General features: G+C 40.9%; 1 protein-coding gene across 2 annotated transcripts in view; it reads left to right on the top strand.

Moving 5' to 3' along the window:
• Window positions 1-19,201, top strand: part of DSCAM (DS cell adhesion molecule) — an 825,379-nt gene that overhangs the window by 559,472 nt on the left and 246,706 nt on the right. For both annotated transcript variants that reach the window (XM_017956431.3, XM_031664941.1), the window contains exon 11: window positions 16,166-16,339. In XM_017956431.3, the coding sequence (XP_017811920.1) occupies window positions 16,166-16,339 (174 nt within the window). The remainder of the gene's footprint in view (window positions 1-16,165; window positions 16,340-19,201) is intronic.

The following is a 19,201-nucleotide window of genomic DNA, read 5'->3' as shown; positions in this document are numbered from 1 at the left end:
CTTTCAATATGTATTGACAATTTGCCAGCATTTTATTCATTTACACATCTCACCTCAGTTTGCAGTAGTTTCTGTCTCTTATAACCAAACTAATACTGGATATTAGGCTTTTTTTTTTGACGTTTTCCAATCTGATAGAGAAACATTGTATATTGTTATTTTAATTATTCAAACAATAAATCTCTTTCTTAAGAACAATTTAGCCTTGCTTATGGAACATGTTTTCTTTCATTGCAATGATCACTAAGAGCTCAAGTGCAGCTCCCTTATAAATGACAAAACTGTATAAACAAAACGGATTCAGCTTGTTTCCTTGAGAGATGCAACAGTTTAATTCAGGGGAGGCAGAATTCCAGGTAAATCACTGCAGTTTAAAGGTAGCTATTGTAGAAATGAAACAATCTTTGCTAAAAACAAAACAAAACAAAAACATAATGTCATTACATTTTTTACCTTGGGTCTAGATACACAAAGTCTAAAACATTCAGTTCTCTTTTTGGATTTATTTATTTACATGAACAAATGAGGCCTCTTGTTTAAAAGAGATTTAAAAAAAAAAAAAGTCAGGGCTTCATTTTGAGGTGGGTCTCACCTGTACTCCCAGAAGTCCATGGCTTAATGCCATTCTCTTGCGTGTATGTCATTTATACTGGAGGGAAAATAGTTTCAGTGGTTGTCCTGAGGACCAGGGCCATCTCCTTGTTACCTGCTGAGAAGCAAAGAGGGACTGCAGATACAAGAGAATAGAGGATGCATCAGCCTGGGGCCTGGCCTGGGCCTCCTTTGCTCTCTCTGGCTGCCCATAGAATCTCTGACCTCCAAGGAATCTTGGTCTGGGAATGTCCAAAGACAAGAATCAGAGCATGCCTGGGGGTAATGCTGCAGGACAATGGGGAGTAGTCTGCATTTAAAATAGCATTGTCAGCATACCCCAGGAGTAGGGAGTCTGAGGAAAGACTTGAAAGACAGATGAGTCCTGTGCTCCTGTCCTCAGAGAGAGAGCAGTTGGGGCCAGCTAGTTCCCAAGTTGGGGGTGGGGGGTGAGGCCGGGAGGGTGATGCCTGGAACGATCCAGAAACACCAAGGAGGTCATTGCAGCTGTGGCAGAGTTAGTGAAAGGGAATTCTGGGAGAGAAGACTCCTGCACTGGGTCCCCATCAGTCATTGCAGGGACCTGGCTCTGCCCAAGTCGGGAGTGGGTATGGTGAGCATGAGAGTTGTGATGGTGATACACTCTCTTCAGCTGCTGCTGTGCTGAAGCCAGAAGCTAGGAGGCTAGTTGGGTAATCAGGGAGAGATGGTGTGATCTGCTTCATGCTTTAAAAGGATCACACTAGCATGCTGTTTTGAAAGCAGACTGTGTAGAGGACAGGAATTTCAACTGGAGAGCTGTTCCAAGGCCTTGGCTGGGATGTGGCCAGGACCAGGGTGATGGCAGTGGAGGAGGGACAAATAGTTGGATTCTGAATGTCTTTGAGTGACAGATTTACTATGGGTGTGACAGAAAGCGGGGAATGCCAGGCGATCAGGAGAGTGGAAATGCCTGTGACAGACAGGACAACTCCAGGAGGGCAGCTCTGGGGCTGGGATAAGATCAGCGTTTTGGGCTCCTCTCTTTACAGACACAGCTGTCAATTTCCAGTATAAGCAATGATAAATTTTCTAAATATCCTAGTTTTCACTGAATATTTTCTACATCGTCAGGGCTTAGACCCTCTATGTTCTATTCTGCAGCCATATGCCCAACTTTTGCAATTGCCAGTTTTATGTTAGATTGATTTTGTGCTCAGTATGAGTTATTTGGCCATAGTGAAGAATATTCCAACCTCTTTCTGGTTTGCAATGGTTTGTTCCTCTTTCTGGTTTGCAAGTTTGTTCCTTGCAATGGTTTGTTGCCTTTTTACACCCAAAGGACAGAGTATCTGGTAGGATATTGGTAGCTTACACTGTCTCTTTGGAGGGACCACAGACTGCCTGATTTCCCTGTAGAAGGAACTTAATCTTTTTGATTCTGTGCGCCAAAGAGCTGACTTTGAAGTCTGGTAAATTATTATTATTATTATTATTATTATTATTATTATTATTATTATTTTGTGATGGAGTCTCGCTGTGTCACCCAGGCTGAAGTGCCGTGGCACGATCTTGGCTCGTTACAACCTCCACCTCTGGGTTCAAGTGATTCTTCTGCCTCAGCCTACCTAGCAGCAGGGACTACAGCCATGCACCACCACGCCCAGCTAATTTTTGTATTTTTAGTAGAGACAGGGTTTCACCATATTGGTCAGGCTGGTCTCGAACTCCTGACCTCATGATTCACCCGCCTTGGCCTCCTAAAGTGCTGGGATTACATGCGTGAGCCACCGCACCTGCCCCAAAGTCTGGTAAATTTTTAGCGTATATTTTGGTGTTTTCCATTTGGGGTGAATTTTCCCATAGATGTGGTGCATCTATTTAATATGTAAATTCAGGTTATTTTTTAAAATATTTTTCCCATGAATTGTATATCTAAGTATTTGTTCTCTTCCCTGCTTTCATTTTCTTCTTCAGAGTCTCTGATTGTGGTTCCATAGGATTGCCACCTATTCTCTGTAGCTGTCATTTTCTCTCTGCTTTTTTAACTCATTGATTTCCATTTTAATTTGTTCTATATTTTTCCATTTCTATTCTCCGTGTCTTTTCCCCAGCAAGGTCTGTTCTTCTTTGTGACCACTCTGGTTCTGCCTTCACTGCTGTGAATTTATATCTTTTCTCCTTCTTTCTCTCCAGCTCTGCCAGCTCACAGTTTACCCTTCTTCAGCCATGGCTTAATAGACAAGTGACTGTTTTATTCACAGTCTTCATCTAAGTCATGACACCTGGTTTCTTGTTCTGTTTCTTTCTTCTGTTTTGCTTATTGTCTTCTTTGCTAGATCTTGGCTTCCTTTTGAATACAGTATCCCCAAGACCCCCAGGGGATGACTGAACCATGGGGAGCACCAAACCCTACATATACTATGCGCTTTCCTACACATGTATACCCCTGATAAAGTTTAATTTATAAATTAGGCACAGTAAGAGATTAACAAAAATCATGAGTACTAGAATAACATTATTATTACAATGTCCTGTAATAAAAGCTATGTGAATGTGCTCGCTCTCTCTCTCTCTTAAAATATCTTATGAGGCTATACTCATCTATTTTCAGACTGTAGTTGACCTCAGGTAGCTTAAACCATGGAAAGTGAAAACACAGATGAGGGGAAACCACTGTACTTACATTTGAAGAGAATCCGTGTCCCCAGAAAAAGATTGTTTTGGGCAAATGCCTGATTCCTCAGCTCACCCTACTTCTAAGATTCTAAGCCACATCAGGCCTGGGGAAGCGCCCACCCACACCCGGCCTGTGCACACTGTTTTCACTGATGGAGGCTTTGCCCTCACCTGTGACCCACTCTGCTGGGGCTTGCTGAAGTTGATAGTGGTGGCCCTGGTTCCATCGTCTTCCTGCATGCACTTCTGCTCAGTTACCCTGTTGGTTACCCATTTACCCATTCTGTAGTTGGAAGTTGAGCTATTTTCTAATTTCATAGGAAATAGAGGTTGTATTTGTCTAGGCTTTGCTCTCCCATTTGCTTTCATGTTGTTCCCAGGAAGAGAAGAAGAAATGCTGGTTTATGCCTCCATCTTCAAATATGAAATTCTATTGTTTATATACAAAGGTTCATTGAATTTGGACTTGATTTTAGTAAAATAAGTAAAGTAGGAATCTAGGAGGAGGAGTAGAAATCATCAGTTAGGAGACTGGGCTATAAGTTCAAACCCCAGCCACAACACAACACTGTCTGGTTGCGTGACTGCATGTAAATTACCTACCCCATATGAACCACAGCATCCTTGCATCTGAAACAGATACAATAAGGGGATAAATGTGATGATTTAGTAAGGTGACTCATAGAAAGCATTTATTATGGCTTCTGGCACATAGCCATTAGTCAATACGTATTAGCTATTATTAATATCATTATTGTCATCATGAACTTACATGGTTAGCCATTTGTCCTAAAACCATTTGTTGAAGAGCTCAAACTTTTTCATTTGTGATGCTTTATTGTCTAAGGGGAAAATGTGAATACTGGAGTCTGTGTTTCAGCCTTTTCTCTGTTACACTGAACTGCCTGTTCAGCACCACACGTATTAGAAGTTTATCTCTTTCTATTTTAATATCTGTTTTGACACTACTCCCCTTGTGACTTTTATTTTTCAAAAATGTCCTTGCTTTTTTGGCATGGATTTTTGTTTGCTTGTTCCTTCTAGATGAATATTAAGATAACTTTGTCAAGTTTCAAAAACATCTGGAAAATTTGGAGGATCATAAATTTAAAGCTTAACATGAAGAATGTTGATGTCGTTAGAATATTGAGTCTTCCCAGCCAATACCATGGATAGTCCTTTCATGTATCCAAGTTTTTCTTTTATGAACATTAATAATTTTATTGCATTCTTTCCATTTGTCAGTAGTAGTGAATTTTTTATAAGCTACGGCATCTGGTTTTCTTTGGTCCTCCTTGATTTTCTGGGTGGAAAGGGGTCAAGGTCTGTCTACAGCCAGTCTTTGTTGAGCTTGTCCTTATGTAGCTGTCCACAGCTCACTCTTCTCCCAGCAAGGGTGATGCTGTTCTGAATTTAGAGGAGTTTCTATTTCCCCACTCTGTAGCTCATACACAGGGCTGCAATGGGAGTGTGACCCTATTTCTTCCTGTCTCTCTTAAGATTGGCTTCCCCCCCTGCCCCTTTTCCTGTGACCTTTCTGCTCACTGTAGTTTCTCCAACTCCATATTTCCCTGGAGGCTCCAGAGAATCCACCGCTAGTTGGTGCACGCACAGTTTTACTTTTGCTACTCCTTCTCCTACTGTCCCCAGACAAGCTGCTGGAGGCTGTCACTTCTGCACTCACCAAACACAGTCCCCCAGAGGGTCTGGCTATCCCTTACCACTAAGGCCCTAAAAGTACCCTCTTCTGCTTGATGTCAACCCACCTGCAGAAATCTTCCCCTGTGGTTATAGACTCTAATCAAAGGGGGCCAAAGGAACTTGATTATTTTGTTGAGAGATTCATAGCAATAAAACTAGGCACTCCAGACAGTTAACTAAATGTTTCCATGCAAGATGGAGGGGGAAACACATGCTGTGCTCAATACTGGCCAGACTGCTCAAGTGACCCTCTCTGGAGTCCCCTCCTACTTCAGAGGGGTGCCCTGGAATGGCTCACCTTGATCCTGCCCACAACTTCCCTCCCAAGGTCCAGGGGACATCCCTGGGACCTTCTGTAGCCCTCAAGACCTATGTCTCAGAAGACCATGAGAAATATGAGGGAAAAGACAAGCTCAAGCAGGTTAATTCTAGAGCAGGTTTTCTGTCAACACCAGTTTCAGACCTCCTCGGTGAGATGAACAAGGCAATCTCTTCCTTAGCAGTCAAGAGAGGGCTCACACTGCAGATCACACTGCAGATCACACTGAGGATGACACTGCAGATCACCTGTGGATCACACTGCGGATCACACCGCAGATCACACTGCAGATCACCTGTGGATCACCTGAAGATCACACTGTGGATCACATTGCAGATCACACCATGGATCACACTGTGGATGACACTGCAGATCACACTGTGTATCACACTGCAGATCACACTGAGGATGATACTGCAGATTACCTGTGGATCACACTGTGGATCATGCTGCAGATCTGACTGCAGATCTCACTGCAGATACCTTCAGATCACACTGCAGATCGCACTGCAGGTCACGCTGCGGATCACCTGCAGATCACACTGCAGGTCACACTGTGGATCACACTGCAGATTACCTGCTGATCACACTGTGGATCACACTGCAGATCACACTGTGGAGTACACTGAGGATCACCTGCAGATCACACTGTGGATTACACTGAGGATCACCTGCAGATCACACTGTGGATTACACTGAGGATCACCTGCAGATCACACTGTGGATTACACTGAGGATCACCTGCAGATCACACTGCAGATCACACTGTGGATCACACTGCAGATCACACTGTGGATCACACTGCAGATCACACTGTGGATCACACTGCAGATCACACTGTGGAACACACTAGAGATCACACATTCCAAAGATAAGTCTGGAAAGGAGAAAATTATCAAGAGACAGAAATTTTCTTAAATAAAATTCTCTTTTGTTTTTCCTCTGGGAGAGCAGGGGATTTATGTTAAAATAGCTCATTGGGGGGGGTATGTTCATAGAGCCCAGTTGGGATGCTACTGGGTTCTTAGGTCCTCCAAGGCTCCTCCCCAAGTTCTGGTCCATTTGCCCTGCTCTATATGCCCTTGCATGTTTCACTCTGCCCCACCCTTGTGCCTGAGTGCCCCTGGGTTCAGTGTCCAAGGTGCTTCATCTCATTCTTTTTTTGCCCTTGCTGCCACTCACTCTGACCTTGAATGCCAGTTCCACAGGCTTTGCTCAGAGAAATGTCTCTTTTGCATTCCTGTTCTGGGAAATTGGGTCTCTGCATTGTCTCTGACCCTTGTCTTGTTCATCTCCTTGGGACCAGTCCCTATAATCCTGACCCTATGTTAATCCTCTTAGTGTGGATCAGCAGAATAAAACTTCTGACCACAAGCCTGACCTGGTGGAGGCTGCTGCCCTCCCACTGTCCCACCCATGCCTGTGCATCTGCAGACCATTCAGTGCTCTCACCATGCCCACTCCTAGACTCACCATTTGTCCTGCTCTGTACTGTTTAGAGCACCCCAAGCCTCCACATCCATGGTTTTGACCTCTTCCATGTCCTTGGTTTCCTGGAACAGCAGTGACTGCCTGTTCTACACCAGTGCATTCCTCTGATCCAGACTATCAGGTCCCGGCTCTCACCTAGTGCCCCCGATTTCCAATTATGTGGTAAGATGCATATATTCAATTAATATGGGGAAATAATTCAAATAATCTAAAAAGGAGAAGGAGGCAATATCTTTCTATGGCACACATGGTAAAAATAAGGCCAAGTTCAAACTCCAGTGTGGATCCCTCATGCACAACAAAAGGAGCTCTGCTTGTGTGTTCCCCAAGAAGAGACAAGGGGCCTCACAAAGAAATAATGAGTTTTAAAAACGGGTTGGAAGCTGAACAGAGAAGGTGAGTGTTCCACGTATTGTTTTATTTTCTTCCTTTGATGGTAGGGAAACACTTAGCAGAGCAGGAAACCTTCTGCCTCCCTCTGTGCTACCCTAATCAGCATCTCAGTGGCGCCGGGAGCTGCTGCAGGACCTCTGCAGGGTCCTCACCTAAGGAAGTGTAATTCCCCTAAGTCTTGGTGGAGCCACCAGGACTGTCAACCCCAAGGCCCATCTTGCTCTTCCTTTATTTTTTCAGCACTCTTCCATCTTTCTTCCTTATTTATATCCCAGGAAACTTTCTAGAAGCCTTCTTCTGGGTATAGGTAGCCATAGTGAGGACAAATGCTCGGGGAGCTCTTGCTCCAGGGAAATGGTGGCTGGAGACCTTGAATGGTAGACACAGCTGCAGGGCTCCTCCCAGGAGCAAGGCAAAGCCCTGGTGGCATCTGCATAATTAAGCTACCTCAACCACCTCCAATATCATGTGACCCCTTGACGAGTGCTGAATCCTGTTCAGTTCACAGCTCAGTTTTCTGATAAGTGAATGAAGGGTCAATGTTTCATCTGGCTGATAAAAAAGGATTCTTGCATATTAGTTACATAATTCCTTATTAGTTACAGAATTAGACATTGAAGTGCTAGTGGACTAGCAAGTTGTAACAAATCCTGATTACGCACTAATCTAGACCATGACATTTCCATTGTTTTCAGCAGATAGCCTCAACATAGAAATGAAGGCATTAAGGAAAGATAACTGGATCGCACAGTGGACACAATTATGTGCACATATACAAAAGAAGTAACCTGGATGGTGTCTCAGTTAGGGTGTGGTGTGTTATCAAGAAGGGATTTAATAACGAGAATTAGAGGCATGCAAAATCTGTTGAATCATTGGACAAACTGACTGGCCCTTTAAGCACTTGAGCACTGTAGGAACTATGAGATGCTCCTCCCATCACTGCTAACAGCTGCCTCTAGTGCTCAAGCAGTGATTTGTAGAAGTTATCCCACAGGCAGCCATAAACCTAATGTTTGGGGTTGACCCATGTATCAATTTGCTGCTTCTAAAGCAAAATAATGGCTTTTCCACCCTTGCACCTTCCAAATTGTTTTTAAGTGCCTCTCACTGGTAAAATGTAAACTGGAATCTAGTAACAAAGGAGCCAGGGAATGTAGTCTTCAGGCTTTCAAACCCTGCAATTTAGGGTAGAGATGAGAGGGAAAGTGGTAGTTCTAAAGATCAGCATACACCATCTGACACAAACTTTCAGTGACATAAATATTACCTGCACGGTTGTGGAAGCTTCTTTCTCAGGGATTGGTAACATCTCTCCTGCCTGGAAACAAGCCAGTAGTGTTTCAGGACTGTGCCTCTGTTCACTTCTGGATTCTTCTTTGTAACGGAACTCTTCAGCACTCCTCCACTGAATAAGCATTGTATTTCAGCTGCTAAACCTTATTTAGGTGCAGCTGCCGCTGCTATTCTTGCTTTTTCTCTTCTCTTTCCATTGCGACCTCTATCTTTTTACCCAATGACTTCCTTCAATCCCCCAACTCTTCTCAGAGAAGGAAGCCCCCCTTCCTAAAGAAGAAAAACAAATTCATTCTTGAGGAAAACACCACTCTCTCCATAAGGATGAAAGGGATTGTGTTTGACTCCTTGGTGAGAAGAAAGAACAGCTTACAGCCTGACCATTGGTGTGCAAATCATAGAGCCTAAAGAGACCTCCTTTAGGTCCTGCGACTGAAGAGTCCTAAGGGGACCTCTCTGGATGAGCTAATTGACCAAGCTCTCATGGTCCTTTTATGCAAGCGTTTATACCCACATTCTTACAATCTTGTTTTGCTTTATGTGCACAACAATCCTACATCATATGTAAAGGGATTATTCTCCTCATTCATATATGATGAAATTAAGGATGCAGAGAAAAGCCACTTGCTTTAAGGCACGGGTAGTTTTAGAGAGCATGAGAGCCCAACCCTTTTGGCTTTTAGCCAAGTACCCTCTCTACAGACCAGCAAAGACCTAACAGTGAAATAAAATTTTTTTAAAAAATGAAACAATTTTCTTATTTGCTGCTGCCTTCAAATTGAGCTCATTTGGTGACAATCAGCCAATCTTTTTCCACTGTCCCCATAGCATCAGTCCCTGGGAACACAGCTCGGCATACCTTTGCAATTAAATAAGAAAGGTGACCCACTGTTAATGTAACTAGCAATTCAGCGTGCACCTTACATATTGCTTTAGCATTTTATTTTCATGTAACGGAGCATTGAAATTGTCCCCACTTGACCCCTGCTAGTCACAGAAAATTGACAGTGTTTTAATTAATGACTGCTGGTTGCCGCATTGTATCTTCTAGCTAATTACCTAAAGTGCTTACCTTGTGCTAAGAAGATTACAGGATTTTACATATTGATGCAGTGGGTTAAATTTTACTCTTTAGAATAAAGATGAATCTGAAGTAGATGATTGATAGGTTATTCTGTCAAACCCTGGCAAAGTCCACTTCCCTCAAATTAAACAAACGCTAACCCTTGGAACTGTAGTCCTCATAGTAGATGAATTGGTTGGCAGTGTGTTCACTATTATTCCGTTTAGTAACCACAATTAGATCTTTAGATGCAATAACCCTTCAACTTAGGTTCATTTTTCTGATGAAGAAAAGATTTAATGTTTTCTTAAATGCATTTGAAACTTTATTTCTGCCTTCTTTAGGACCTTTTAGTAATAAAGAGGCTTACCTCAATCTAGCTAAGAATTCACAGATCATCCTTTTCTGCTATTTAATTGAGACAACTTAGCATTGTAGTTAATTTTATGTTGTGATTCTTTAATATAAATGTTTCAACTATTACAAGCATTTATCAGGTGAAAATTATTTAAGAAAAGGAAAAAAATGTGTTGTTGACATAGATATTCATGTAAATTTTTCAAACCATACCAGCATTTTGTTTGATTTTCAGTTTCTTAAATACAGTTTTATATAATTTGAAATTTTTAGATTACCTATCTTATGGTTATATTTTTTCAATCCTATATTTGGTTGAATTTTCAGGTTGTGTGTATTGGACTGCATCTACTCTCAATTTACAGTCAACTTTGAGAAAGACATCAATAGCCTTTACTGATTTTCAAAGTGTGTGACAAATTTAAGCACTTAAATAGAAGTTGAAGGCTTTTTCCTTAATTTTAACTTCCAATAAATCTATTATCCTTACACTAATGAACACAATATCTACAAGAAGTAATTTGATAATTTATAAAAACCAAATTCTTTAAAAATGCAGTGTAATTTTACAGGAGAAAAAAGCATATGATTATCTCAATATATGATTAAAAGGTAGCTAATAATATTCAACATCCTATTGTGATTAAAGCAACAGGAACAAAAAAAGAATTTTGTAAAATAATTACATAGATACACTTGCTTATAACCTAATGTGCTTTGGAAAATGAAGAAAAAGACAAAAGCTCAGTAGAAAAATGGGTAAGGGATATAAATAGGCTGTTTACCAAAGAAAAATACAGATGACCGATACATTCATGATGTTCAAAATTATCTATAAAGAAAAACAAACAAAAAAATACAAAAAATCTGCCAAAATGTGCAAATTGAAATAGTGATATATAGTATTGATGAAGATGTAAAAGATTAATAGCGTACATGTTTGAGGAAAAAATTAACCCTCAGCTAGAACTGAATGAGATAACAGTACAGTTTTAAGGCAGTTTATTGTAAATACGGCAATATATTTTAAGATTTGAAGATGCATCACCTTTGGTCCAAAATTCCTCTCCCTGAGTTAGGCATACAGATTGCCTACCACTATATATTTCTCTCTACTGATGGACTGATTGATGAGTGGAGACATTCACTGCAACATGGTCCCTATTCTTGTGGAATGGGAAAGACAGAGAGCCATATAATCTTAAAATTATTAAATAATTAAAAACGAAATGTTAAAAAGCACAAAGTTGTTTGTTTACTATGAGCCTTACCAATACATAGTTCAAGAACTTTAGTCCTTCTACCATCCTACGATGAAGATTCTATTATTATTTCCATTTTACAAGTTAAGAAGCTGAAATGTTATGTAACTTACCTAATTTTACATATATGTTAGGAATCTATGACTGTGTAACAAATTATCCCAATTTAGTGGCTTAAGATGATACACATTTAATAGCTTCCCATTTCTGTAGGTCTGGAATGCATATGTGGCTTAGCTGAGACCTCTGGTTCCTGGTCTCCCCAACACTGAAGCCAAGGGATTGGCTGGGATGCGGTCATTTCAGAGCTTAGCTGTGGGAGGATCTTGTCCCAAGCTCACTCCTGTGATGGTTGATACGCTTTAGTTTCTCGACCACCCGCAGTTCCTTCCCATGGGAGCCTCTCCACGGAGCAGCTCACAACATGGCAGCTGGAATTCCCCAGAGTTAGGACTGAAGGGGAGGGAGAAAGGAAGGAGAAAAAGATCTTTCCATTGATCTTTTTAGCCATAGATCCTCACCCAGTATCTGTCACAGTACAGGTGCTCAGTAATCAATAAAATCAATTTGCATAAAAACAAAAGATACATTATTTTATGTTGAGAAAATACTAGAAAGTCCATAATCCCTCTGAAGGCATTTACTTTTTTACTGTTTGAATTTTTGACAAAAAAAAAATCAGATTCCCTAATCCAAAATTCTCATGCTTTAAATCTCAATAAGTAAACTACTAAATAGCTTTCGTTAATTATTTTTCAAAATCAACCAGTCATATACTGATGTATTTATTTTTTCTCAAGCATTTGAGGCCAAGCACAATGGCTCATGCCTGTTATCCCAACACTTTGGGAGGCTAAAGTGGAAGGATCAATTGTGGCCAAGAGTTTCAGACAGTCTGAGCAACATAGCAAGACCCCATCTTTACAAAAAAATTTTAAAAGCTTAGCAGGGTGTGGTGATGTCTGCCTGTATTGTAGTCCCAGCTACTTGAGAAGCTGAGGTGGGAAGATTGCTTGAACCCAGGAGTTTGAGGCCACAGTGAGCTATGATGCTATCACTGCCCTCCAACCTGGGCAATAGAGCAAGACCCTGTCTCAAAAAAAAAAAAAAAGGCACCAAAATCTTCTGTGAACTTTCATATGAATTAAGTTTTTTTTGTTGTTGTTTTTTTTTTAATTATTTTACTTTAAGTTCTGGGATACATGTGCAGAACGTGCAGGTTTGTTACATGTGCCATGGTGGTTTGCTGTACCCATCAACCTGTCATGTAGGTTTTAAGCCCTGGATACATTAGGTATTTGTCCTAATGCTCTCCCTCCCTTTGCCCCACTCCCTCACAGAGCCCAGTATGTGATGTTCCCTTCCCTGTGTCCATGTGTTCTCATTGTTCAACACCCACTTATGAGTGAGAACATGCAGTGTTTGGTTTTCTGTTCCTGTGTTAGTTTGCTGAGAATGATGGTTTCCAGCTTCATCCATATCCCTGCAAAGGACATGAACTCATTCTATTTTATGGCTGTATAGTATTCCATGGTATATATGTGCCACATTTTCTTTATCCAGTTTGTCATTGATGGGCATTTGGGTTGATTCCAAGTCTTTGCTATTGTAAATAGTGCAGCAATAAACATACATGTGCATGTGTCTTTATAGTAAAATGATTTATAATCCTTTGGGTATATACCCAGTAATGGGATTGCTGGGTCAAATGGTATTCCTGGTTCTAGATCCTTGAGGAATCGCCCCATTGTCTTCCACAATGGTCGAACTAATTTACACTCCCACTAACAGTGTGAAAGCATTCCTATTTCTCCACATCCTTTCCAGCATCTATTGTTTCCTCACTTTTTGATGATCACCATTATAACCGGCATGAGATGGTATCTCATTCTAGTTTTGATTTGCATTTCTCTAATGACCAGTGATGATGAGCTTTTTTTCATATTTCTTTGCCGTGTAAATGTCTCACATGAATTAAGTTTTAAATTATATTATACAAGTTGCTGGTATAATTCTGAATTTTGTACATTTGGTAATTTATTTCCAAGGAGGGAGCAGATTTAGGGATAAAAACGGTTGTCCTTTTAGTCTCACTTTATAAAATATTCATTAGCTCAAGTGAGGAAAGCAACATATTGAAGAGATAATAAAATACTGTTATGTTTTAAAAATGTTTTTGTCCCTGACTTTGAATTCCTTATGAAAAGAAGAATTTTAAGAACATTTTCTACTTATAACCATTTTATGAAAATTCATATTTTATGTATGTAATAAAGAACTAATGCAAACATGTGAGTTTTGTTAGTAGATGCTCCACCTTCTAAATGTACAATTATCCTATATTTACATTTCTCTCAATTACCTTTAAATCAGATATCAGAAAACTGTGGGCCACAATTCAAATTCGGCCCACAACCTGTTTTTGCTTTTGTAAGTAAGTATTTTAGACTATCTTATTTCCTCATAATGATCACCAACATTTATCACTATATGCTAGGACAAAGATCAATTCTTCTCAGATTCAGTATTTTTGAAGACTCCTTCTTCTCTTCCTCCTTCCCTTCCTTCTTCTCCTCCCTTTCCTCTTCCTCTTCCTCCTCCACTTGTTTTAGAGACAAAGTCTCACTGTCACCCAGGCTAGATAGAGTACAGTGGAGCTCACTGTAACCTCAAACCCACCTCAGCCTCCCAGTGCATTGGGAGTAGCTGAGACTACAGGCATGACCTAACATGTCCAGCTAATTTTTAAAATTTTTTATAGAAATGGGGTCTCACCCCATGACTCTGGCTGGTCTCAAACTCCTAGTCTCAAGCCATGCCCCCACTCTGGTCTCCCAGAGTGCTGGGATTACAGGTGTGAGCTATCATGGCCTGCCAATAAGTTGTTGTGAAGCACAATCATGCTATTTTGTTTCTGTATTTTCTATGGCTACTTTCATGATTCAGTGGCAGAGATGAGTACTTGCAATAGAGACTGTATGACCTGCTGAGTTTAAAATATTTACTCTCTGGCCTTCACAGAAAAAGATTACCAACCTCTTTCTGAAAATGTTAAGCATTTTTATTCATGAACATGGTATAACTCTCTAATTATTTAGGTCTTATTTGGTTCTCAACGACTTTCACAATTTTCAGTGGGTTGGTCTTGCACATATTTTGTTAAATTTATTCTAAATATTTCATGTTTTTTGCCAATATATTTTCTTTTTAATTTTTATTCCCAATTGGTTGTTACTATTATATGTAAATGAAATTGACATTAATTTTTGTATATCGACGTTGTGTCCCATGACTTTGCTAAACTCATAGTTATAGCAACTTTTTTGTTTACACTTTTTGATTATGTAGAAAATAATGTTATCTGTCAGTAAAATTGATATTCTTATCAATCTACATTCATGTAATTTCATTTTTCTTTTTTTGAGACGGAGTCTCGCTCTGTTGCCCAGGCTGGAGTGCAGTGGCACGATCTTGGCTCACTGCATCCTCTGCCTCCCAGGTTCAAGCTCAAGCAGTTCTCTGCCTCAGCCTCTCAAGTAGCTGGGATTAGCAGGAGAGTCTCTTGAACCCAGGAGGTGGAGGTTGCAGTGAGCTAAGATTGTGCCACTGCACTCCAGCCTGGGTGAGAGAGCAAGACTCCATCTCAAAAAAAAAAAAAAATTTCAGGTTGTCGTATGTCCCCTCTAGCAGTTCCATTTTGATGGGAACCACCTGTTGCAGGGATTGTACTTGATCTCCTTATTCAGTGTGAAAGGTCCCCTTAGGAACATTATCAGTTTCTCCCGTCTCTTCAGTGGGGCTAGAGACCAGTTGCTGAGAAATCTAAACCAGAAACATGGGATAGGAAGGCACAGCCACAGTCTCTGCCATTGTGAGCTCAAGTGAGACCAATATACAAGCTGTCATTAGGGTGTGGAGACAGCAGGAGAAAGTATCTTCCCTTCTCCTGTCCTCAGATGCAAATTCTGAAGTTTCCTGCTTAAGGCCTGTGGAGATGGCTGACCTGTTCAGCTCCCATGTAGGTTCTTGGGCCAGGGAGTTAGCAGCTTCTCTCTAGAACACATCCTTGGCCCAAATGTTGAGCTTCCTCCAGGAAGATCCTCACCCCAGAGCTTTCCCCTCAAGTCCCCAGACACTCAGGCCACAGAAGAAAAATGCCCTGGGAGAATCTTTCAGGGCCTGAATCCCATTCTTCCATCCCACCCAACTCCTCCAGGCCAGAAGCAGGCAGCATGGCACGTTCATCCAAATCACCATCTTCCCAGAACTCTTCTAGGACCTTCATAGTCTGTTTCATTATTGCTAAAATCCTTTTTTTTTTTTTCCATAGTTGTATATGAATCCTTCATATGAATCATACCACAGTCATTATAACAGCATATCATATCTGTGCCATTTCCTCCTTGCATGGAAACCCTCTGAGGAGAGTGGCATTTTAATTCTGTGCTGTCTTACTGCACTAATCCGATGTATTTATTTAAATAACATTAAATGATATTAACAGTGTATTGTGTTTCTAGACCAGAATATAACCACCCTTAAAGAAAAACCTGCAATATTCCTATTCTCTTTGTAGCCTCAGACATGTGCAGTGAGCAAAGACTTCAAATGCCATGTCCCTGGAGCACTCCTTGTTTACATTCATATTAAGTCCCTGGGAACACAAGGAATTTATTTAGCACCGTGAGAGTTGTCTGCTTCTGTGGTTGTTCTACTGTGATTTCTTTGAATAATTTATCAGCTACTTAACACTCATCAAATTTGGCTTTTTATGTAGAAACTATCTGTAAGTTCTGTTAGTTTTTTATCTCAGAGTCTGAAATACTGTCATTTCAAATAAATGCTTTTCTCTCTAAACAAGAATTTTAATATTGGAGGAAAGAAAGAAAAACCTGGTGTATCCCGTGACTGCCTTATGGGATCTGTGTGAAGTGTCTGGTGCTTCTCTTTATGAGTCTGGGCGTACTTGAACTCATTGTCTTCCCATACGTACTCACGTTTGCATCATTGCTCCTCTTTCTTTTTCTGTCTCAGGTGCTGGGGTTCCCCAGTTCCAGCCAATTGCCCTAAATGGCCGAATCCAAGTTCTCAGCAATGGGTCGTTGCTGATCAAGCATGTCGTGGAGGAAGACAGTGGCTACTACCTCTGCAAGGTCAGCAACGATGTGGGCGCAGACGTCAGCAAGTCCATGTACCTCACGGTTAAAAGTAAGAGAGAAGAAATGCTTCATTTTACCTAGTTTAAATGCATAGGTCTCTGGGGGCTGCCATTTTCAATTGTCTCCATGCATACCTGTTTAAAATCAACACAAAAGGAGACCCATTGGTGTGATATATCTGGGTTTAAAGTTTTGTTGTTCTGGAAACATGATTGAAGAAGATGGTAAACGTCCAGCCAATTGTTGACAGCGTGCCCAGGGCCCCTTGTGTGTGGAACATGAGCCACATTCTTCTCTCCCTTTGGTTCTCACAGCCATTGGTATGGGCTCTGGGCAACCTAGCAGATGAGTAGGTCTTTGCCTTTAACACCCACATTGCTACCCTGTTGATTTTCCTATGGAAAAACCCAATACATGGTCTCAGATGTGCTCTTTACAAAGCCTTTTGTGATGCATTTTGTTGTTTGCAAGCTGGCTTGTCCATGGATTTCCTTTTAAGGACCACTTTAAAATCAAGTGACTAGTAAAAAACTACACAACAGAAATGTCTAGGACTAGGCTTAATGCTGGCGCTGCTGGCCCAATATATACATAAAGGTGCTTTATAATGAAATTATTTTCATACATTGGTCACTGGCAACCAAGGAATGGATATAAAGTGAACCAGTTTTACTGAGTCATGGTTATTAACAAATGATGGTGCATCTTGTTTATAGTGAATCGCTTATGGCTTATGCCCATTTATGTAATTTTCCATTGAATGAACTGTGATTTCTTCTTGATTACAAGCCTTTATTCAGAATCCCCTCCCACTTTTTTTTTTCTTTCTTTTTTTTTTTTTTTTTGAGGCAAAGGTTCACTCTTGTTGCCCAGGCTGGAGTGCAGTGGCGCCATCAAAGCTCACTGCAGCCTCGAACTCCTGAACTCAAGGGATTCTCCTACCTCAGCTTTCGTAGTAGCTAAGACTACTGGTGTATGCCACTGAGTTCAACTGTTTGTTTTGTTTTTTTTTTTTTTACATGTTTTGTAAACATGAGGGTCTCACTTTGTTGCCCAGGCTGGTCTCAAACTCCTTGCCTCAAGTGATCCTCCCCTCTTGGCCTCCCAGAGCACTGGGATTACAGGCATGAGCCACCATGCCTGGCCCTCAGATTTCCTCTTTTTTTTAACTTTAATTCTGCTATGGATAGTTTGGAAAAGTCTGTACCATATGATTTATTAGAAGGATGGGATTTAAAAGTGACATTCAGAGGTGTGTGTATTTGTGTGTGTATGATAGTGAAAGGCTAGCTAAACAGACAAGTATCCATCCTCACTCACTGAATTTATTTTAGTTAGTTCACTATTTCTGACAGAACAATAAAAACATCCAAGTGTGTGTTTATTAAACTTTTATATTGTGAAATGGATTATAATTATGAAATGGGGTTGTTTTGGAATATATTTTGCACATACTCAATACCTAGTTTTTGACTTTTAAATCATACGCTCTGGAGGAAATGATGTGCAAGAATTTGATAGCAAATTGTGGTATCATTTAAATCCAGAGTTGAAATGGTAATTTTTAAAAGTTATAAATTGATGAAATAATATGGAAACCTAAAATCGGAAGAGCAGTGTTGACCAGAGTTGGTCCATCTTTCCCCAATGAAAGGGGTGTATTTTGCAGTTATTTTAATAGATTTTAAATGTATAAGATAATTTTCTAATCCATAAACACATATCTAGGACCTAATATATATAAAACCCTATGAAGGATACAAGTACAATCAACCATGGACCTTACTCTCATGAGTGACAGGCCTTGTGTTTTGGAAGGGGAGATAACCAGGAAGAAGATAGAAGCCACTGATTATAATGCAGGGTGAAGAGTCACATGGATCATGTCTGTGACATTCAGAGGAGGATGGGGGAATCAAGGAAATGTTGGCTTGGGGGAATTAAAGAAAGCTTCATGGAAAATAGGCTTCAAGAATAGAAGATGCCCCCACATGTCCTCTCTCCAGATCTCTGTACTCAGTGGTAGTTGTACAGCATCAGGGAGGACTAAGGAGATGAGCTGGCCCCTGTCCTCTGGGGCTTTTGCTCTCTGGGGATAATTGGGTGGGTATATGTCCAATTCCTGTCTAGCAGAATACACAATTGGTAGAACAGAGCCCAGAACACCAGCGTGCACGGAAGAGGGTGTGATTTGCTTCTGTTTGTAGAATCAGTGACCATGTGCAATGAACTGAATGTCTGTGACCCTTCAATGTCCGTATGTTGAACTCTTACCCCCAATGTGATGATATTAGAAGCTGAGGCCTTTGAGAAGTGATTGGGTCACAAAGGGGGAGCCCTCAGGGATGGAATTAGTGTCCTTATCGAAGGGACCCCAGAGAGCCCTCCTGTTCTCTGTTTCTACCATGCAAGGATACACAGGAAGGTGGCGACCTAGAGGAGGATGCTAGAACCTGCCCCTGCTGGTAGCCCCATCTCAGACTTCCGGCCTTAGAACTATGAGGAATACATTTCCGTTGTTGGGAAGCCACCAACGTGTGGCGCTTTGTTACAGCAGCCTCAGTTGACTAAGAAACTACGGAATGAAAAGCTGCAGCATCTGAGTTCAGTCTTTAAGACACAAGGGGCTTCAAAAGGCAGGACTGTTGAGGCTAGAGAGGGTGTTCCGGAGAGAGGAGGCAGAGAAAGCAGATACAAGAAACTGAAAGATGCCAGGCAAGAGTAACTCTCTGTTCGAATGTTCTGTGGTACATGGAGGAGACAGGAGAGGAGAACGTTCAAAGTGAACACAGTTCAAAGAGAGATGATGGAGTTGGCCACATTTTAGATTCTTAACCTGATACAAGCTAATCACGGAGAGGTGGATTTAAATAAGTTAAATGCACCTGTCCGTGGCTGTTTGTTTTAGTTT

Source organism: Papio anubis, chromosome 4, assembly GCF_008728515.1.
Source record: "Papio anubis isolate 15944 chromosome 4, Panubis1.0, whole genome shotgun sequence".
NCBI lineage: Eukaryota > Metazoa > Chordata > Mammalia > Primates > Cercopithecidae > Papio > Papio anubis.
Note: the sequence above shows the minus strand (reverse complement) of the source record. Positions and strands in the feature narration are given on the sequence as shown.